Source organism: Sturnus vulgaris, chromosome 8 (assembly GCF_052056855.1).
Source record: "Sturnus vulgaris isolate bStuVul1 chromosome 8, bStuVul1.hap1, whole genome shotgun sequence".
NCBI lineage: Eukaryota > Metazoa > Chordata > Aves > Passeriformes > Sturnidae > Sturnus > Sturnus vulgaris.
The window spans coordinates 19,736,303-19,756,995 of record NC_142250.1 but is presented as its reverse complement, the minus strand read 5'-3'; the positions used below and the strand labels follow the sequence as shown (position 1 = coordinate 19,756,995).

Sequence of the window (20,693 nt, the reverse complement as noted above, 5' to 3'; positions counted from 1 at the left end):
TTGTGCACCTGAGGCCTCCTAATGTGAGGGCAGTTACGTTGCTGTCTATAGTGCTATTGACTAGAGAAATAAAACTTTAAAAGACGAGTTCTGTGACAAGGAAGATGATTATTTTATCTGTGTTTATAAAGTAGCATGTGTATGTATCTTCTCTCACAAAGAAACAAGAGTATAATGTGTGACAAGGAGCCTTAGTTTTGCTATGAGAGTATAAAAGCCTGTGGCAGCCTTGTTTAAATATACAATAGGGGTTTTTAATAAATTAAATAGAATTGATGAGCCCCAAGACAGATACAGTGTGTGTTGCAGCATGATCAAAGCAGTGATGACTGAGCAGCTCTGTCTGAAGCTGAAGCACAGGGCTGGGCACAGTGTGCTTCGGTGGCAGCACAGCTTTTGTCACCTGAGGTCTCCCCGGTCTGGCTGTCTGCAGTTACCTGACCCAGGTCTCTGCTGGCAGTGCTGGTTTCTGTGCAGCCCAGTATGGAGATGACATTTCTGTTGTTCTGCTGATTGCATTGTTCTTTGCTGGCTTTCAGGCTTTGCTGTGCAGATCAAAAGAGCTGTACACCTTTGTTTGAATTTTGAAGTGCTAACAGTGTTTGGCAGCAGTGGGTCAGCAGTGCAGCCCGTCCAGCAGCTGTGGCGCATGGGAGACCCAGGTTTAAAGATTCTCTATAGTGAGATTGTTAATGCAGGTCTCCTCCTCGCCAAAATCTCCAGGAAGAGTTGAGCAGTTTGTCAAAGTGATGTGCAGGATACAGCAGCAGAAAAGGTCTTTAATAACAGCCAGTGGAGTCACAGCTGAAACAATGCTCATTCTTAGCACATTGGCTTTAGATTTGTCTATTCAGTGTTAAATATGCCAAGAGCTTCACTGTAAGTTTTTGAGTTAGTTCAGTTAATTATTAATTCTTCAGGTATGCTATTTATCACTGTGCTCTTGTTGTGACTTACAAATATGACTGCTGCCACATCTTTCCTCCAGGTAGATGGAAGATCCTGTTCAAGAGCAGGATGAAAGGCCTCACAAAGTACAGAAAACACTTCAGGGGATGGTCTGGGTTGGCAGATGGTGCTCATGGTGCATATGGTAGTAAGGAATATAAGTCCTCAGGTTGTGTTCGAGTTACTGAATTACTGACAGTTCTGTTTTGTGAAGAAAACCCCAAGCCTCTAATCTCTTGCCATCATTGTTAGAGGAGGGATTAGCTATTACATGGTAGCTAAATTCCAACTAGTTTATACACACACTTCCATCTAATTATTCTAATTACTGTAGCATTGCTCATTTCCTGAGCTATTGTTCTGTGCAATATTTGACAGCTGGCAGGTTCCACTCCAGAGATGTCTGCATTTGACCTTGGGGTAAAACATTTCTGTTCTGATCATTACTTCTGCAGGGATGGGACTATGTGACCTTTCTCGCATATAAGAGTAAAGTCACTTTCTTGCAGCTACCCCTTGAGTATCTGCTGTAGAGTGATATCTGACTCCATATGCTGTGTTTCACCCTGAAGGTGATTGCTCTGCATACTGACTCCTGACTTTAGGGTTTTTTTGTTTGTTTGTTTGTTTGTTTTAATGTCATTGCAGGCTGGAAGTCCAACCTCTGTCTCTGCCCCTCATAGCTTCTCTCGGACTTCTGTTACACCATCCAACCAGGACATCTGCAGGTAAAGTGTGACATTTGCGTGGCTGCAGTGAGGCTCAGGCGAGGTTCAAATAAAGGAAAAACAAAACTGAAAAAGCATGTTTATGGGGAAGTAAGCAATGTGGGGTTCCCACTTGAAGCATCCATTTGTTTGACTCGACTGCTGTCTAACACTGCTTTGTTAAATCCTACTGACTGTTTGGCCCTGCTATGTTTGCCATTCCCACACTAGCTGTAATTCTCATTTCTTCACTTTTAATTATACATGTTCTCTTTTTTAATTGTTTTATTTTTTACTTTCTGTGCTTTTATTCCACTGTTCTGCATGCAGTTCCAGTGCAGTGTTTTCTGAGTGTTGTCATCACAGTCCAGTGCAGTCTGCTGTTGTCTTGAAAAATCCGCACTGCCAGAGCCCTCTGACACAAGGGGTCACTGTGACAGTAATCTGTCAGGACACGTTACATGCAGCAAACAGAAACTCCCGTGGGCAGGATCGGGGCCAGGCACTCAGGTCTGCTAAGAATGTAAAGCCCACCCACACTCTGAAATTCTCCAAGTCCCTCAATGACGTGGACCAGAAGGCGCAGAGCACCAGCGAGTGCTTTGATTATGTGGAGCGAACACGCTCAGAAGGCAAACTGACCCCGAACCAAGAGCAGTGTTTAAGGATTAACAAATTTCATCTTAAAGAGAGGAAACCGCTGAATCTCAGGCCTCTTTCTTTTAGCAATTCTAAGCACTCCTATATCCCTTCCTTTTCCAACTACTCAAGTGCATCGGGAGGAGCAGAGAACCACAGCGCTGTACATATCCCCCTGCTGGAGGACAAGGTGGACCATGACTCCTCAAGGAGCAAAAAACTGTTGCGTTACCTTTTTTCCTTCTCCCACACCTCCAGCATCAGCAGCCTGCATAAATTTCATGAACTGGAGAGCTATTCCAGTCACTTCCAAGCTGACAAATCCTCCAGCATGCTGGTGGAAAGCACGGACTTCTGCTCTGATGATATGGGAGATGATGACGTCTTTGAGGACAGCACCTCAGTGAAACTCAAAGCAAAAGAGCAGCGGGCACCGCTCTGTTCAGTTGAGAAGGACAGTGACCTTGACTGCCCTTCCCCCCTCTCAGAAAAGTTACCCCCTCTCTCCCCTGTGTCCACATCGGGGGATACCTGCAGGTTGGTTTACCAGAGAACCACCCACCTACCTTTTTAACCACCCCCCCCATGTGCAGTGGTGACTGTTCTGCTTTCCCCTGCCTTTGTGCTTTTTCTGTCTCTTCTTTTACCCTGTCACCTTGCTAATACAGTATATGTGATTTGAAGCATGGAGCCTTCTCTTTGCACCCCTCTGATGCACTTAACAAGGCTACTAAGCAAAATAATTTCCTTTGGAGTCAAATAAATTCTAAAATTTATTTCAGCTTTGGTGTTCTGAGATAGTATTTGTCTCTTATCAGTGCCCAAACTGAGAACACCATGAGAGACTCAGCTACACATCATAAAGGTCAAGCTGAACACGTCTTAGCTTTTAATGAGCAATGTGTTGTCCTGACAGCACTGCTGGTTTGGTCAGAGGGTGGGAATCAGGAGGAAGACAGACTGCTTGAGAATGGCTTGTGAGAGCAGATCAATATAGCTTTCAAGTTTTTCCCCCTTCAGTTTGTGTCCCACCACACTTTATTTGTTACGGGTTTCCTGGTTGTCTTGGTCAAAGGGGATCTGAGCACTGGCTGTTAGTGGTAGGTCCGTGTGAGGTTCAAAAATGATGGGTGTCCTTATTCCAACTACAGAGGATTAATCATGTGCACTGGTGGTAGGAACAATGAGATCTGAACTCTCTTCATGGTGACTTGTCTGCAAGTCTGCCCCGTCCTACATCCAAAATGTGGTTGAGGAGCAAGAGTCATCAAGTTCAGGAGCAAATGTCCAATCCCTCTATCTAGCATTTTATTATCCTAGTCTTTCTCCTCCCTAAAAGTACTTCCTAAAGCTGGCTTTGTTATTACTTGCCAATATTATTTGATTTCCCCCCTCATTACCACCATATCTAGTTCTGACTGATGATAAGTCTGTACTGATTTATCATCAACAAGATGCTGTTGTAATCCACCCACGCCTTCATTTCCACTTGCCAGCGCTCAGCAAGGTCACAAGAGGCAAGATGCTACACATCAGTAAGAGATTTCAATAATAGACAGGGATGGCAGCAGGCCAGAATATACTTCACATATGCTTAGTAACTTGTATTCAGTCCCTGAGCTCCTCACCATCCCCCTTTCAATTAATGACCTCTTCCACATGGTTAGAAGGACTTCATAAAGCTTGATGCTACCCAAGGGTTGTGTATAAATTGAATCTGGAAATCAGATGTCAGCAGCTGGTAGTAACACTTTATCAGATGTCTTCGCTGTTTGCACAGTTAGGCTGTGAGGAAAGTAGGTAGGGAATTTTGCAGAGCTGATGCTTTCTTAGCTAAGTAAGAGTTGGGGAAGCAAAACCATTTAGAGTGTTTTGGGGTTCAGATTCAGTGCTGTAGTTCTGCATTGTGAATCTGTCTCTTAGCAATTTGTGTTGGAATTAATCACTTGTGTAAGATCCAGGCTGTCTAAATTAGTTGCACATGATCCTGGGGTGGACTGTTTCACCATTGATATTGGAATTTTGTTTTATCTTCTATTTCAGACCTTAGTACATGAGTAGCTGTACCTCTCTGTGCATATTTTGTCTTGGGAAGTGCTGTCTGATCTGTTTAAATGCTATTTGCAGTTAAGTGCTATTGGTCTGGGTGAAATGTCATTTCTTGCTCCATTTTTTTCTTTCAGGTACTGCATTTCTGTCAGGCTCTATGTGTATGCCTCATCTGTGAGAAAGCAGCTGTCTAGTTAGCTGAGTCTGTGCTTAATTATTTTGTGCCTGTGTGTGTGCTTGCACAGCAATTGAGTTGTTTAGTTTTAGCTCCTTTGTGGAACACATCCCTTTGATTTATATGTCTCGGGATCCTCAGTGAACATCCATGCGTGATCACAGATATTACATGGCTCTTCCACATCCTTTCTGCTTCCTCTTCTCCTAATGAGCAGCTTTGCTTCTGATTCAGGATATGTCACTGTGAAGGAGATGATGAGAGCCCTCTGATTACCCCCTGTCACTGTACGGGAAGTCTTCATTTTGTGCACCAGGCCTGCCTGCAGCAATGGATCAAGAGCTCGGATACGCGATGCTGTGAACTGTGCAAGTATGAGTTCATCATGGAGACAAAACTGAAGCCTTTGAGAAAGGTAGGCACAGGACCTGCTTCCCCATGGCATGCTTTGTTAAACAGAGATCCACTCTGGAACAGGCTGTGCCCACGAGCCTGCAGCACCCACCATGTATTTATTAATATTTTTGTGGCTCCTTAGTAAGTCTGGTCAGTCTTGTATAGTTACAAAGGATTTGAATTAACACCCTAGCAAATTCAATATAACTGGAATCCAGCTCTGATAACAGCTGTTATAGCCCAGCAGCTTTCTGTGTGTAAATGTGTAAGTATATATATGCGTATGCGTAAATATATTTATTTATGTCCATGCAACAATCTGACTTTTTTTCTTTAGATTTTAGAGCACAAAACTCTCAAAACAGTTATCAACTTTTTTTTTAATGTGGAGCTTTGTATTACTGTTACCTGCTTTAGTTTTGGCTCTAAGATCCACATGGCTTTTAAGTTCTCTTCAAAATACGAGGGTTTCACATTAAATTTACTTTAAATCTCACTTCTTGAATGTACTTTAGTTAAAATTTGTAGCTTTTCTTTTCTTTTTAAAGGATCAAATCTATTTACTGAAAATAATACATTATAATTAGAAGGTGGTTCACTGTTAAATGTGTTTTCATTTTTACCTTTTCTTAGGCTGTGAATGACTAGAGGCTGTATTTTTGTTATATAGATAAGTAACTTTCATAAATCTGGTGACCTAAGTATAGGTGCTAAGATGAGTTTTGTGCTTCTCTTCTCGTTTTGTTCTCTCACATCCTCCGAGCTTTCAATGTCAGTTGTCCTTACATCAGGAATTTGAGAAGGAAGTCACTGGTATTCTTAGTACAGACAAATATTGCCATATCTACCAAAGAGGTTAATAACAATAACTTTAGTCTGGAACTAGAATAAATGAGAAACATTAAATTCAGTTATGATGAGCCTAAATCATGTAGGGTGAGAAGTCTGGACTGCAGCTATCCAAAAACTGTTATTAGAACTTGTCCAAATCCTAGAAGTGACTTCTAACAGAAAATAGAGCAGATTTCAAACACTGCTTATTTTTGCAGAGAGCTCTACTTGTCTGCAAAGTATATAGCTTAGTATGTCCAGTGGATAGGATGTCCTTTGCTTATGACTGTGGTGGATCATTGCCTTCTAAAAACGGCAGATTTTGGCTTGGTAGCCCCTCGGCACAGAGTGTAGTTGTTTCAGAGCTGCAGTGTTGGTCATCATAAGCTCTGTTGTCTGCACAGACAACACTTTGCACAGCCCAACCATAGGACAGGAAAGAAATTACTCTAGAGAATCCAAAGAAAGAAGACTTGATACAGTCGTCAGTTGACTGCTGGTTTTTTTTTTCTGTTCTCACTCTGCCTGAAGTGGGTGGGGAACATTTTCTGAATATTTGTGCCCTGTGAAAAAAAAAATGCTGTGCACCTTAGAAATGAGTCACTCAGCATCATTAGCTATATCTGAACAGGTCACCTGTGGGAAGCAGACAAGTTGCCAGAAGGTAGGGATAGAGCCATAAATAGAAGGAGTTTACTTTTCAAATACATCTAAAGAGTCCTTTTAGAGGTTCAGCTGCAGAAAAAAGATAAGATGCCTCTGTATCTTCAACTCAGCCCTTATGGTAGCCTTCCAGTCAGGAGAAAACAGTCCAGAACTGGTGAGTATGATCAGGATGGGACAAATAATAGGGCTTCTCCTTGTCTGTAGGGTAAAAATGGAATTAAACTTCCTTGGTATCTTAAGGTTTTATTGCAGCATTGGGCTGTTCAAATACTAAGTTACTAAGGGAAGAGGGTGAGAACAAAATGTGTCATGGCTCAAATGAACATGAGGGCAGACAAGAGAGATGCTTAATTTTAAAACGTCAATGAAACAGAGATACATTCAATCTAAATTTTCTGCTGTTCTTTTTTCTTTGTTTTAATAACACTTGAAAAGTCCAGAACTGCTGACTATTTTAAGTAGGAAATGCCACATGCTGTGTCATCAGAATAATATAGTGGGGACCTAGATTCTCTGGGCTAGTGCAATTGGCAGAATATTTCCTCTTTTGCTTTGCAGTCATATCTCTTGAAGCAGTGAGGTGGTGCAAGCTGTTTTTGTGACTGTGTAGCCAGCAGGAGGAATTGTCCAGCAGAGGATCCCAAGCTGTGGAACAGAAAAGAGAACTTTAAATTAGTCAAAGCACAGGTCCTCTAGGCTCTGTAAAAAGCATTTGCAAATACATTTAACATGGTTGTTTTTTGGCAAAAAGAATTTGATTAATTTGTACTTTCTATCAAAAGGCAACACCTTTGTATAGAAGCAAAAGCAGTTTTCTATTTAAAATACAACATGCAAAGGGAATATTTTGTCCAATCTTTTTCTAAAATGATTGAAAAAAGGGACTTTTCTAGTACAGTGACTCTGTGCCGTTCCTGGAAGTACTCAATTCTTAGGATGAGGTTTGGATGCCCACATAACTGGAGATGTAGCTTGGATTGGACAAAGAGATGTGTCTGTTGGCAGCACAGAGATGATCACAAAGTCTCTCTCTGTCTCATGTTTCAATCACTCTCGTTTTTGTGGCAGTGGAAGCAATAATTCAACATAATGGATGATTTCAATCGTACCATTCAGGTCATCCTCTCCCCCTTCCACATTATGCCTCCTTTTTGAAGTCCTCTTTTTCTACAAATTATTCTATGAGACAGCAAATGCACCTTTTTATGCATATGTCCCAGCATATATTTTGTGAAAGCATGAGAAAAGCCTGGCATAACTCTCTTCCAAGCAGATATGCTGAGGGATGTGTGTCTCACATACAAAAACTTTCATCATACACATAGTCAAAATTACAGAAAAGAAGTTTAAAACAGCTTCTGGGTGTCCCAGGTATGTCTGGAATATTAAAAGCATCTGTAATAATTACCTAGTTTCCTTATATCTTTCTGAAAGTACATTGGGCTGATCTTGTGGCTTTGTTTTGGGCTATATAAGCATTATTGATAAATGCAGATCTGGGGATTTAATTTGCTGCATCCTCTCACTTAGAAAAGCTGTCACCCCTATTCTACTGTGTATTCTTAGGGCATATGTATTTAAGTGCCCTTGAAACACTGAAAATAAAGTGTGAGTGTCACTGCTCTAAATGATGTTTAATATATGTAAAGATTGAATGAAACCTCCAGAGGCAGAAGGTGAGAGCTGAACAGCCATGGGACTCTGAGAGCTCACTGTGAGGTGTCTTTACACAGCCTGGTCAGCTGAATCATGTGCTACTTCCACTCTTCCGTTGAATGCCTCCCTGAGCAAGGGAACCCACTACCACTTGTGATGCTCACCTGCAGCTGTGGGTACCTGCTCTGAGTGGGGAACACAGCAAGGAGCAGCACTGCTTGGGCCCCTCTGTGCTGTTGCTGCCCCTGTGTGGATGGGTAAGCAGGGTGTGCTGGCATCCTGCTGAGCCTCAGGGTGGGAGCTGGGCACTCAAGTCCCCTGTGTCACAGCATGGCTCCTGTGACAGCAGGGTGAGCTGCCAGCCACCACACACATGCAGTGCCCAAAGCAGTGATGCCATCTGACTTTTAAAATCCTTGTTAGGAGGAAGTTGGTCTCCTGCCTGGCTTTTGTTCTTATCGATGTTCTCTTTTCATACTCTCTAGTAACTACAATAAACTCCTAATCTCTTGCTCTGGTTCCTGGTTTCTTGCCAGTGGGAGAAGCTGCAGATGACAGCCAGTGAAAGGAGGAAGATCATGTGCTCTGTAACATTCCACATCATTGCCATCACCTGCGTTGTGTGGTCTCTCTATGTCCTCATAGACAGGACTGCTGAAGAGATTAAACAGGGACAAACTACCGGTATGTTACTTGTTTATCTTCCTACTTATTCTCTTGGAATAATTATATATCCTGATCGCAGAGAGGATGTGAAACATAAGTGTTAAATTTCAACTAGTCGGCTTTACCCTGGTGTTGGGTTGGTTTAAAAGCACAGTTCTAAAATGATTTAGTTAAATCAGTAAATTAACCAGTGAATTAATCTGTGGGTACTTTTTAAATCTATTTCAAGTCAATTTAGTTTGCACTTGTGAAATTCATGGATATGAGAGCTAATCCACTGTAGCCAGACACAAAATTGCACTGCCTCAGCAAATTTAGGTCTAAATTTGCAGATAAGGATGTAAGCATTTGTTTGCTGCTATGACTACCTTTAAACTGGGCAAAACTGGCACTGTTTTAGAAAAGAGAAGAAGTAAGAGGAACCTAAATTGAAATCTTTGAGGTAAATCAACAGGATTTTCTTTCCACCCAGTCGTCTGTGGGGTGGTTAGTCATCAGTGAGAGCCATGTCAGGCTGGGAGAACTTATTATGAGTGATTGTACTTGAAGCAGAAGAAATTCATGTTGAATATTAGGACTCCAATTTGCACAACTAAGATGAGATGCATTGCAATCTTACCGAGGGCTGCCACCTCAGTGCACAAGTACAAGGTTTTCTTTAGTATGTCAGCAGTAAACATACCAAGGTGACATGTGTTTAGTCAGGTATGCTGGGCTGCAGATTTGCAGCTGTCACAAAACTGTTCTCAGGCAGCTGAGCCTGAAGGTGGGAGTAGAATGGATGGAAGCTGTTAGAAGGCAAGCTGTCCTTGCTTACAGAGTACTGCACGCCAACTGGACTTGCAGGTGGAAGATGTTTTGTTAGTGATTGAACAGTGTCCTTTAGGGAGGTAGCTGAGTATTAATAAACCTGTAGATCCACAAGGCTGTTACAGTCTCTTCAAAGCAGAATCACTTGAAATTAAAAAGTTATCCTCTCATTTCTCATTTAGGCTATAGTTGGATTGTTCATAACTTCAGTCAGGAAGCTGCTTTCAATGAAATCTCTTAGTTTCTGTTCCATCCACCCCCATTTCTTCCATGAACAGTGAACATTATTGGCCTTTCAAAAGTGTAAAGTTTCCGTATGATAATGAAAAGGATATGTTTTCAAAGATTTATTGTCTTCAGGTTATTTTAACTGATACATATATTGGATGAACATAACTAGGAGAAATTATGTGAATATTTGGTACATATTGTAGTGCTTTCTTTTTCTCCTTTCATTTGGATTCTAAATCCAGGAAGTGCTGTAATGAGCGGGGGATGCAGGAAACATGTGTGGATATATATTCATGTCCACTCAGGGGCAAGCATGTGCTTTCAGTGCCTACAGACAGCATCAGACCACTCACCTTTGAATGAGAGGGTCAGATATGAATCACGGTGGGATTTCACCAGTAGTAGGGCTGCAATATCCTTTGTATTTTGGTACTAAAATATTTTCATTCCCCCCACACTACCGTGCATTTCCAAATAACCAGCCTGTATCTTGGTTAAAACTTTGAAGAGTTGGAAAGAAACGATTTTAGAAAAGCCTTAGTGATTCAGTGTAGTTTCATATCTATCTTGTGATGGCACTTATTTTAAAGAGGCTAGATGAATACAGGACCTATGTATGTGGAAAATTTAAAAAAATTAATAGTTTTTAATTTAAAATTGGTTGATAGAAATATAACAAGATCCACTGTCTAAATGTTCAAACTAGTCAAATTTAGGCAAAGTGATGGTGGTAATTTTTAAGGACAGAGGGTAAGCTTGGAAGGTTTCAGCATCTCCAGCACTTGCAGTTTTCTATCAGAGGAGATGCTCTAGTTCAGTTACAAATTACTGGGTATGATGCTGATAAATTTTTCCTCATCTGCTTAGCAAACGTGTCAAGCTGTATGGTAACAATCATTCCTTTATGTCTCTATGTACTGTGAGATCACAGAGTGGAACAGACTTGTTGGGTCACTGAGTTGAGTCTCTGCTATGAAGAGGAAACCATGCCATAGAATCCCTTTCATAATTTGATCCAGTCTTGGTTTAAAAACAGGTGTTAAAGGCCCTAAGCATATTATGAGTGGTTGCCTTGGATCTGTGATTGTACTACATCAAGGCTCAGACACAGAAAATCAGTTGTTTTGTTTTTTTCTGTGGTGGGTAAGAATGTGATATGTGAAGCAGAAGTCTGTATGTTTGACTTGAAGAGGGAAAAAAAAGCCAGACAGGAAAAAAAAGCCAGACAGGAAAAATTGCAAAATCAGAATAGTTTGCATGACCCAAACTCTGTGACAGCTTCTTTACAGTACATTTTTGAAAGATCCAGTTTAGTCCAGCTAAAGAAAGTCTGGCTGTAGTCAATTAAACTACTTACATGAAGTTCAGAAATCCAACAAGATCTCTATACAAAATTACCCTCCTGGGGAGATGGTAGGATAATTTCCAGGGCCTGCTGTTTGACTGGCAGTCTGTGAGATGAATTTAGTTCTTTTTATTTTCTTTCTTCCAGGTATTCTAGAGTGGCCATTTTGGACTAAGCTGGTAGTTGTGGCTATTGGTTTCACTGGAGGACTTCTGTTCATGTATGTGCAATGCAAGGTGTACGTACAGCTGTGGAAGAGACTTAAAGCTTATAATCGAGTAATATATGTACAAAACTGCCCAGAAACTAGCAAAAAGAATATTTTTGAAAAACCTGCACTAATGGAGCCAAACTTCGAAAGTAAAGAAATGTTTGGGGTTCACCATTCAGACACAAACTCTTCACATTACACAGAGCCAGAAGACTGTGCTGCAGAAATCCTTCATGTCTGATTGCTAGGTATAAGGGGTGTTTCTGTATGTCCTTGAAGATTTGAATATCATTGTTTACTGCAAACTGCTCTACCTTTTTAAAATCTGCAAACAGCTGCAGGCTGGCGGATGAATTTTTTACGTTTGTATTTTTGTTGGAATTTTTTAAAATCCCTTAGGCATATCTGTCAATGTCATCATGGTTGCATACCTCTCCACATTTTGTGTCTCGTACTGGCTGATCAAAGAGCCACAGGATATTGTGTAGAATGAGCCTTGGGTTTGGTATCAAGGAAGCCGCCAGCGAGCTGTCATCAACTTCACGGAGAGTGTCACTTTAGAACATGGCTCTTAAGTGATTCTGGAGGATGTGTAGTGTGGGCTTGGTTGGTTGGTCTGTTCTTTTTGTGTGATGAAGGAGGTTGTCCCAGACAGTGAGAGAAATGAGAGAGAGACTAATCTGCCACTAACATTGTGTCTTAGGCAGCAGGTGTAAAATTTTGCTTTACATATTGCGATGAGACTTACAAAGCATATAGCACTTTTAAAAATCTTTATTTTGTGATATGTATGTCAAATGAGAATGAAACTTGAAAGAATGTGTCATTTTTGAAACATTTATTCATTCTTTACCCCGTCTTTTCTTCTGGAACATAAACCTCTTGCCTTACGAAAAAGATTTTAAAAATTTCAGCCTGTGATTTCCAACATATACCCACATTAGCTTACTAAACATAACACTAAAAAACTCTGCCTCTTTGGGTTTCCTTTGAGGAGCAATTTTCTTCAAAGGATATTGCACTTGTGACTTGTATATGAGGAGTAGTGGATGTGTACAATGTCTGTTTTCAGTGGTTTCAGTGCTCTGTTTTGGGGATTGGTTTTGATTCTTTTTTTCCCAACAGGTCAGACCATCAACATACCTGTACATATATACCTAATGTAACTTTCATTCCAAACCATTGGCGAAGGGTTTGTTGCTATATTGATAAAAATGTGAGCTGTTACAGAAAAAAGGAAACTTAGTCAATACAGCTGAAACTGGTTTTCTTTCTTTAGTGCTGTGTCATATGTGAATTACCCAAGAATTTGATGTTGTCAGAGGAGATACTGACATACAAGTCTAGGAAGTAAATATCACATTAAGTGGATAAATTTAAAAATACCTGCTTGATGTGGTGCACTGTGTGGTCAGAGAATAGTATATGTCTGTGCTTTTGAATTTGGGACTGGATTTTTAATCAGTCAGCTTTCATGCAAAGAGAGGGACAGCTTTAAAATCTGTTTGCAAGGCTTTAGACAGAGTTGCCCAAAGCCTGGAGTGTCTGCAGTCGATTGTTTGTCCAGTCTGTTTCACTGCACCACTGGCCAGCTTTAAGCCCTCATTTAACCAAAGTCTCAGTGTGACTGGAGCAGAAACGAAGCCCCACAAAAAGTCAGCACATGAGGCCTCTGCATTTGAAAGCTGACTTTCCCTACCTGAGCCCTGTCTAAATCTCTGTAAAGTCAATGATGATAATATGGCTGGTTTTAGTAGGAGTTGCCTGGACTTCTCAGGTAAAAATTTCTGTTTACTTGTTGAGATAGTGAACTAAATTCTGAGCTCTAGTTCAAGTTTCACGTAGTATTTTTGAAGTACAATTTTGGGTACATTCTTTCCATAGTAAAAGCAGCTGCTTTAAGACTTCTTAAAATATAACAGTAAGAGATCAGGGATTTTTTCCTTAAAATGCAACATTAATTTATTTCTAAATCAATATTTTAATAGAAGGCAGAGAAGGGACTCTGGTAAGAGAACACTCATCCCAGTGGTTTCTAGAAGCTGTTAGAGGAAAAGCACGTGTGCCTCTGTCACTTCATTCTTGAAGCTTGCTGTCTGTGATCTTCATGAACAACTTGGTACCTTGTTCTTGAGACGTGTTAAAACATCCAGACCTCTGGGCAGTCCTGGTAAAGCTGCACTGGCATGGATTTGTTTACTGTACTAGCTGTCAGGATGTCCCATGCTTAAGTGATACAGGCAGACAAACCCTGCATACCCTGCTAGTATCAGGGCAGTCTTTGTGACCATACACATGCAGAGTTTGTTGCCTGTGCCTGCCATAATTTAAAGTGCAATTACTCAAGACCTTTCCTGAACTCTGCTGTGGGTGATCCTCTGCTGTTGTGAGAGCCAGATAATGCACTGTCTCGTTCTGTTTTCTCTTTTGTTCTGTGAAAGTTTCACTAGATAAACTCAGGTGGGTTAAGTATCAGGTCTTGCACACCTTCACGATGTTCTTCTGAAATGCCCAAGTGCACAAGGCCTGCCCGTCTGCAAGATGCTCACGTTACAGCTGCAGGATGCACAGGATCAGCTGCCAAGCGATGCTGTGCACGTTCTCATCCCATCTGTGGCCGGTGGGTGAAATGAAGATGGACCAGTCCTGGTTTGAAACCTGGCTGTTCTCCAGCTCACACCTGAGAGGCTCTGGTGTGTGAGCAATGTTCTGACATCGCCGACACAGCATACCATAACGTGCTGCTTCTGCTTCAGTCACTGTTGTATGTGATTCTGGGGGAAACATTGCAAAAGCTCATTTGGTGTTTTGGAAGCTGCATGTGGAATGTGCCAGGTAGTGTTCAGTGTATTCAGGTTACTGAAGGTTTTTGCTGTGCCCCTGAGTATCTTAACTTGTAAAGAAAAATCATCTCCAGCAAAATCATTTGGGGAAAAATATTTGTGAATGAAAATGTTTTAGTCAGTGTTGCTGCTAGCAATTCCCTCTCACAGCAGGTCTTTTCTGAATGAAAATTAATGCCGATTTAAACTCTTTATACTGCTTAGGAATGCTCATACCAGGAGAGGTTGCAGAAGAGATCCATCTGTCCGGGGGTTTCATTTATGCTGGTTACACTTCTCATCCTAATACTTGCTGGTGTTAATGGTGGGCTTCTGGAGATGTAGTTCTCCACTTCTGCATGGTGCCATCAAATGTTTGAGAAGGCTGAATGGTGCTTTTTTCTTCTTTCTCCTCAAGAAGATACTGTTGAATTTTTTTCAGCTTCCAGCTGTGAGGCACTGATGCCAGCTCAGGTGAGCTCTGTCCTTTCAGGTGTTCAGGTGTCAGTAAGGGGAACAACCACCCCCTGTTAGATCAGGCTTTCCAGTACTTCCTTCTGGCAGCTTTTGAAATGACTGAAATAGAAGCCTGGTCCTTGTACCTTGGCCAAAGTTAGCTTGGGTAACCCTGAGATATTCCTGAGACCAGAATTTAAGTAGGAGGGAGCATAGGCTTAATGTCATCTACCACAATCCCTTCCCTAGATTGCCAGAGCCTTTGCTGATATGTCCAATGCCCCAGATAACTGACCCCGTTCTATTGATGGCACTCCTGTCCAAAAAGACACCATCTGGGCCAAGGAAATTCCTCCGCTGTGTCACATGTGATGAATCTGCCAGGTCATGAGCATGCATTATGTTAAAAATACAGGTGTGTGCTGCAGGAGGTTGATCCTATGTAAGAGCTGATGAGATACTAAATTCCTGTGAATTCTCAGGACTTATGTTCAACTGTAAAGCCTGTGTTTGGGGAATGAGAGTGGTGTTCAAAATGTGTTCTGAAGAGATGGCCAGACCCTGGGATGGCTCCGTCTGGTTGAATGTCACTGAGATTGGCTTTGCTTCAGCAAGGAGGCGTTCAAGGAAGACTGAATGAGCCTGTGAGGGGTTAAAGAAGCACTGGGGCTCTGTGCTGCACCTGGGAGTTCCTGGGAAGCAGTCATAACCATGAATCCCACTTGGTGCTGTAAGGAAGGGCTGCTTGGCCTGCCACTCATGGGAAACCTTTGAAGTGATGCATGGATGTGGCCATTCACAGGAGCTGGTAGCTTCTGCCCTGTGTATGGCAGAGTATGTATCTGTTGCAAAGTGGGAACCAGGCCCAAATTTCTCCTAAAGCTGATGTGTATTAAGATACAGATTTTTGGTGTGGTCTGCTCTGGAGACTGGCCAGCAATGAAAGGGGGGAGGTCAGTGACTCTGGGTTGGGTCCCTCTCAAATATGGGTGAAACACGGCAAGTACAAAAGCAAGGATATTGCTGGCTGGATTTCCTTAGTGTTGTATTAGATACACAAAGAAAATTTTTAAGTGGGACCTTTTATTTTGTGATTATTTTTTAGTTTTGAGATATTGCAGTGTCTGTATATTCCAATGAAGTACTGAAAGCACTTGTCTTTGTATAGAAGATAACTGTTTAAAAATTGCAGCTAATCTTGTATTTAGGTAAAACATTTGTAGATAGGTAATTGTATAATGTTGAAGAACTTTACACTGGCATGTGTTGTATAACGTTTATACAAGACACTTCATACTTCTGCAGAATTTTTTAGTTATTAAATTTCTAGTAACTTAATGTATAGTTTTGTATCCTTTCATGTATGTTCGTTTTCTCAGTATTACCACTTGCAGAGTTATTTTTAGTTTCTTAAACTGTAATTGGTTATTTGTGTGTGATACACAGGGTTATTGACTGCAGCAATAAAGTGTTTCTATAAAAAAACAGAAAAACCCAAACCCATTATAGTATCCATTTTGTTTGAAAAGGCATGGAGAGAAAAATTGAGCTCTCCAGTAGTAAGATGATGATCAAAACACAGAACTTGATGGCTCTTCAGTGTAGCAGACCAAGCAGAGTAGCATCCCATGACAATTTAATGAGAAAATTATTCATAATGATAAAGACATTGTAACCATCAGAATAGTTGGGCAACTTCTTCTGTGCAGGTGAGTTCGCCTCAAATGCAGGAATCATGGGGAGAATTTTCTGCCTTCTGCCATGCAGGAGGTGGGAAGACAAGATTCCCATGGGCCTTAAAATCTGACCTTCTGGAGCCAACACTGCATGGGGCATCAAATTCTTCATGTCTGAAGTCAGCATTCTCACATGCATCTGTGTAGAGGTGCAAAGCAGAAGATGCTCATTGCTGTCATCTTCCCCTAGGAAGAATGTTCATTTTGTATACAGAAGAGGAAATCTCTAGCAGTTTCACTAGAATACATCTCTAGCACCAGTAGGTCAAGGAAACAGCACTGCTGTGAAAGAGCTTGTTACAAAGGCATACACACCAAAGAGCAAAGACCTGGAGAGTTGTGCCTGTAGCAGACACAAGGGGGCTCAAAGAAAAGCTTCTCATTTCTGTTAAAGTAGTAATTAGTTTTTCATTTTCTTTTAGATAAGGAAGGGAAAGAGATCTTAAATATGCAACCCTAAAGAGGTGTCTTCCATGCAAAACAGAAGTTTCTGTCCTACATTCCCTTAGTAAAGAAAGTCTGGCAACTTGCTACTTGCATAAACTTTGGAAATCCAGCAAGACCTCTATACAAAAATACCCTCCTGGAGAGATGGTAGGATAATTTCCAGGGCCTGCTGTTTGACTGACAGTCTCTGAGATGAAAAGCTGATGAATGGTTTAAGGAACAGAGCCCACAAAGCCATCTGGCTGCTGGTTAAAAGTGTTCCTTGTCATGGGCTCAGGCATCTCAAGTTAATTATAAATTAACTTACTTCCTCTTGTAAACCTTATTTTCATCTCAAAGAGTGTTACTGTCACTGTGTGAAGTGTGTCCATCTCTGAGGCAGAGAACAGCACTGGCTCAGCAGCATATGGCACAGCTGTGACTGCAGGAACAGGATTTTTCATCTGGTCCCCAGGAACTGGAGCTGTCTGGTGAGTAGTTACTGGCAACTGGCTGGCAGGACCAGCATGACTTGCCTCTTGGAGCGGGGCAGGAGGCAGGGGAAGCAGAAGAGAAGCATTTTGCAATGTCCATGAGTGCCCTGTGGAGGCTACAAAGGTGTCAGAAGATGTAACTCCAGCTGCTGATTCTGAAAACTTCTGAAAAGTCCTCTCTCAAAAGCCAGGCTCGTGCCTGCACTGCTGCAAGAACTGGACATCTCCCATCCCACCTCCCACAGCCACCCTGTGGACCAGTCTCCTGTCAGCCACCCCTCCATTCCAGATTTCCCTATCCCTGGTGTGTTACCCATCTCATGCTGTGCTTGTCCTTTCCCTTTCAGTCTACCTGTGCAACCCAAGTTTCCTTCCTCTTGCCCCCTTTCCTCACTTGCCTCTGGGCCAGGCTGGCTGTGAGGTTTGTGCTGGCATGTACCAAATTGCAGGCAATGTGTGGTTGATAGGAATGACCATAGAAGCACCCAAAAGTGACACTGCAAATAAAGGTCAGTATCCCCTTGTGATCCCAGTTTTTCCTGTAAATCCTCTAGGCTCCAGTCTCTGATGTGTAGGATGCTCTCTGACATTTTGGCATTGTATTGTGTAGCACAATACAGCAGAAGAGGATGATTTTTCACTGCCTTGGGATGGATGTAGAACATAAGAAAATGAGGCAAGAATATCTTAATATATAGCAAGAACTGAAGAGAGGAAAACTCAGTTCATCTTGGCTAGATGGAGAAAGGAGGCAGAAGAGGGTTTCAAAACAAAACAAAAACCAACCAAATCAGAAGAGCCATGGACAAAGGAAATGGGGAGCAAATTCAGTGCATCATACAGAGTAGAATAATTGTAAATGTAATATTTGCTCAGGCACGGTCGAGTGATAGCGAAGTTTAGGAATATTCTTTAAAGTGCATTCTAGGAAAAGGCAGGAATGGTGTTAGAGGAACTGAAATCTGAAAATAGAGAATAGACTTTGAGAGTATTAGGGAGATAAATTAAGATGTCTCAAAGGCTTTAACATCAGAGGAAGGTTTGAAATAACTGAATAAAACACCAGAAGGCTGTACAGAGCAGAGGGGGGGAAGATCACTACTCAGGGCCTGCTCATTAAATCCTGGAGCTTCAAGGAATCAGGCTTGCAATTCCTAATATTTTTAGACTTCACTAAAACAAACCTCCCAGTCAATTTTGCTGGCACTGTTTTGCTGTGCTGGGTTGTTCTGATACTGTCTCAAAGGCCACCTGCAAACAAGGCAGGCCAAGCAGGTTTAGGGGAGCACATCACTGTTAGAGCTGCAGGGTCTGGTGCAGGGACAGGAGGTTCCTTTGTCACGGGAAGTTATCCTTGTGGTTGGGAAAGGACAGGAAATGTCTTGGGCTGGTGACTTGGTCCAGCTGCGAGAGCACCGCTGTCTTGGAGAGTGTGTCATAAATCATACCTGCTTTACTCCTGAGCATCCCAAAATAACTCATCAAGTACCCCTGTCCCCTTCCTACAGATAAACCGAGGTGTCTCTAGAGCCTGGCTTGCCACTCAGTTTGCTCTCATGTTTACCTTCTTGCTTTGAAAGTGCTGTATTAAAAGGGAACTGATTCTAATAATGCAATTATCTAAACCAGTATTTTCTCATGCCGGCAAGTTGATGGTTTATTTTATCCCAAAACTGTTTTCAGGACTATGCTAAATTCATGGTCACATATAAGCAGTTAATGTACCCCAGAGAAATCAGATGTCAATTCAATCAAACCATTCCATGGAGCAGCCTTCTTGCAGCCCTGGACCAAATCAAGGTGTGGTAGAAGTTAGAGGTATTATTTCAAGGATTATTTTGGACCTGCCTGATGATGCACAAGTCTCTATCAGGATTCTACCTTTGCTGCTTGGGCTTAGGAATTTCGCAGCAGTTTTCAGTCTCCCACTGCTGTTCTAATTTTGCAGTTTTCAAAGAGCTGCACAGCAACATCTGCAGAGGAAGGAGAGGATCTGCATATTTAGGGGGAAGTGATGAGGTCAGGCAGTTTCAGATCCCATGGTCCTCAGGGCTGAGGGAGGTGTCCTAGCATCATGGTAACTGGGATGAAGGATCAGGGAACACCTGCTCACGAAGAGGGTAGGAAGTTCATGGAGACAGAGGGACCCAGCTTCTTGCAACCTGGATGGTCCCTTGCAGAAAAGGTATAAAGATACTGTTTTAAGTGTTAATAAAGCAGCCCTGTTGGGGGTTGTGAGAGATTGAACTGGTGCCAGAATTGCCACTGCCTGGATGGCAGAGCAAGCCGTGCTGAGCTTTGCAACTCTAGAGTTCATTAGTGGGCACTGAGTGGGACAAAGGCAGTTGTACGAACAGGAAGGGATTTTTCTCCCCCTTCTGGTGGAGTAATATGCAATTAGCACCCATATGTTCTCAGCTATTAAGCTCATGCCCCTTAGATTATTTATGTAGCTTGGAAATTTCTGTAGGCTCTGCTGCTCCTCTCTTGTCATTTGTTAATTGCCGCATTGTATCATTGCTCCCTACTGCCAGTCCTTATTAACATATTTCAGGAGGGCCATCTGCCATCCCCAACTGCCTGTAACCTCAGGAGGGCTGTAAGATACCTGGCATCTTCCCACAACAACCGTGTTTTTCACTGGCCCTGCACGAAGGTAAAGAGAGACAGCAGCTGACTTCTGCTGAGAGTTTCCATGTAATAAATCCGAGGGGTGTTTAGGTGAAAGGGAGCTGTGAATAAGGAGCAGCAAAATCTCTGGCAGAGTAGATGTGCCTCTTGCTGTCCTGCCCCACACTAACACAGCCAAGCCAGGAATAGCAGCTGCTCATGTTTTGAGGGCCTGGTTTCCAGCTGCCTTCATGTGGCTGCACAGATCCTGCTGCCTTATGAAACCGTCTCCAAGAGAGGAGCCAGGTGTTTGTGCACAGGTGCTGCAGGGAACAATTCCTGCTTCCCCAGGGAAAGGGTTGGGGAGCGTAAATCTGAGCTGGTTGTGACAGTGTGCATCTCCTCATGAGTGAAGTAATGTACTCTGGATAAAATGGTTTGGTTTTTGTGTATCCTGCATTTTGTCTGGCAGGATCTTGACAAAGTGTTTGAAATTATGCCAAAAGTAGTAAAAATTATCAATAACCTTCTGAATGGACTTCATGATAAAAGTGAGAAGTGCTACAAGAACAGACTTAAAAAGGGACATAGCTGTGAAAAGGCTGGTGAGACACAACAAATGCATTCCTCCAACTTTCCTGTACAAGACTGAACTTATCTCATATTTTTAAATGAGTTTGTAAGAGGAGTTGTAACACTATAGGGAGACTCCCAGTCACATCTTTGCACAGAAGAGCCTCAAACCGTGTGAAAACAGAACTCATCACTCAGGGGAATGGAATTGTGTTCAAATGCTGCATCAGAGCTGAAATGCAAAGA

General features: G+C 42.1%; 1 protein-coding gene across 6 annotated transcripts in view; it reads left to right on the top strand.

The window, feature by feature from the left end:
- Positions 1 to 12,608, top strand: part of MARCHF8 (membrane associated ring-CH-type finger 8) — an 86,195-nt gene extending 73,587 nt beyond the window's left edge. For 3 of the 6 annotated variants that reach the window (XM_088169060.1, XM_088169061.1, XM_014875311.2), the window contains exons 4-8: positions 1,597 to 1,676; positions 1,986 to 2,831; positions 4,753 to 4,933; positions 8,604 to 8,751; positions 11,267 to 12,608. In XM_088169060.1, coding sequence (XP_088025186.1) covers positions 1,597 to 1,676; positions 1,986 to 2,831; positions 4,753 to 4,933; positions 8,604 to 8,751; positions 11,267 to 11,571 — 1,560 coding nt within the window. In that variant the 3' untranslated portion in view covers positions 11,572 to 12,608. The remainder of the gene's footprint in view (positions 1 to 1,596; positions 1,677 to 1,985; positions 2,832 to 4,752; positions 4,934 to 8,603; positions 8,752 to 11,266) is intronic. The other 3 variants (XM_014875308.2, XM_088169062.1, XM_014875307.2) reach the window with 1 other exon arrangement.
- The last annotated feature ends 8,085 nt before the right edge of the window (positions 12,609 to 20,693 follow it).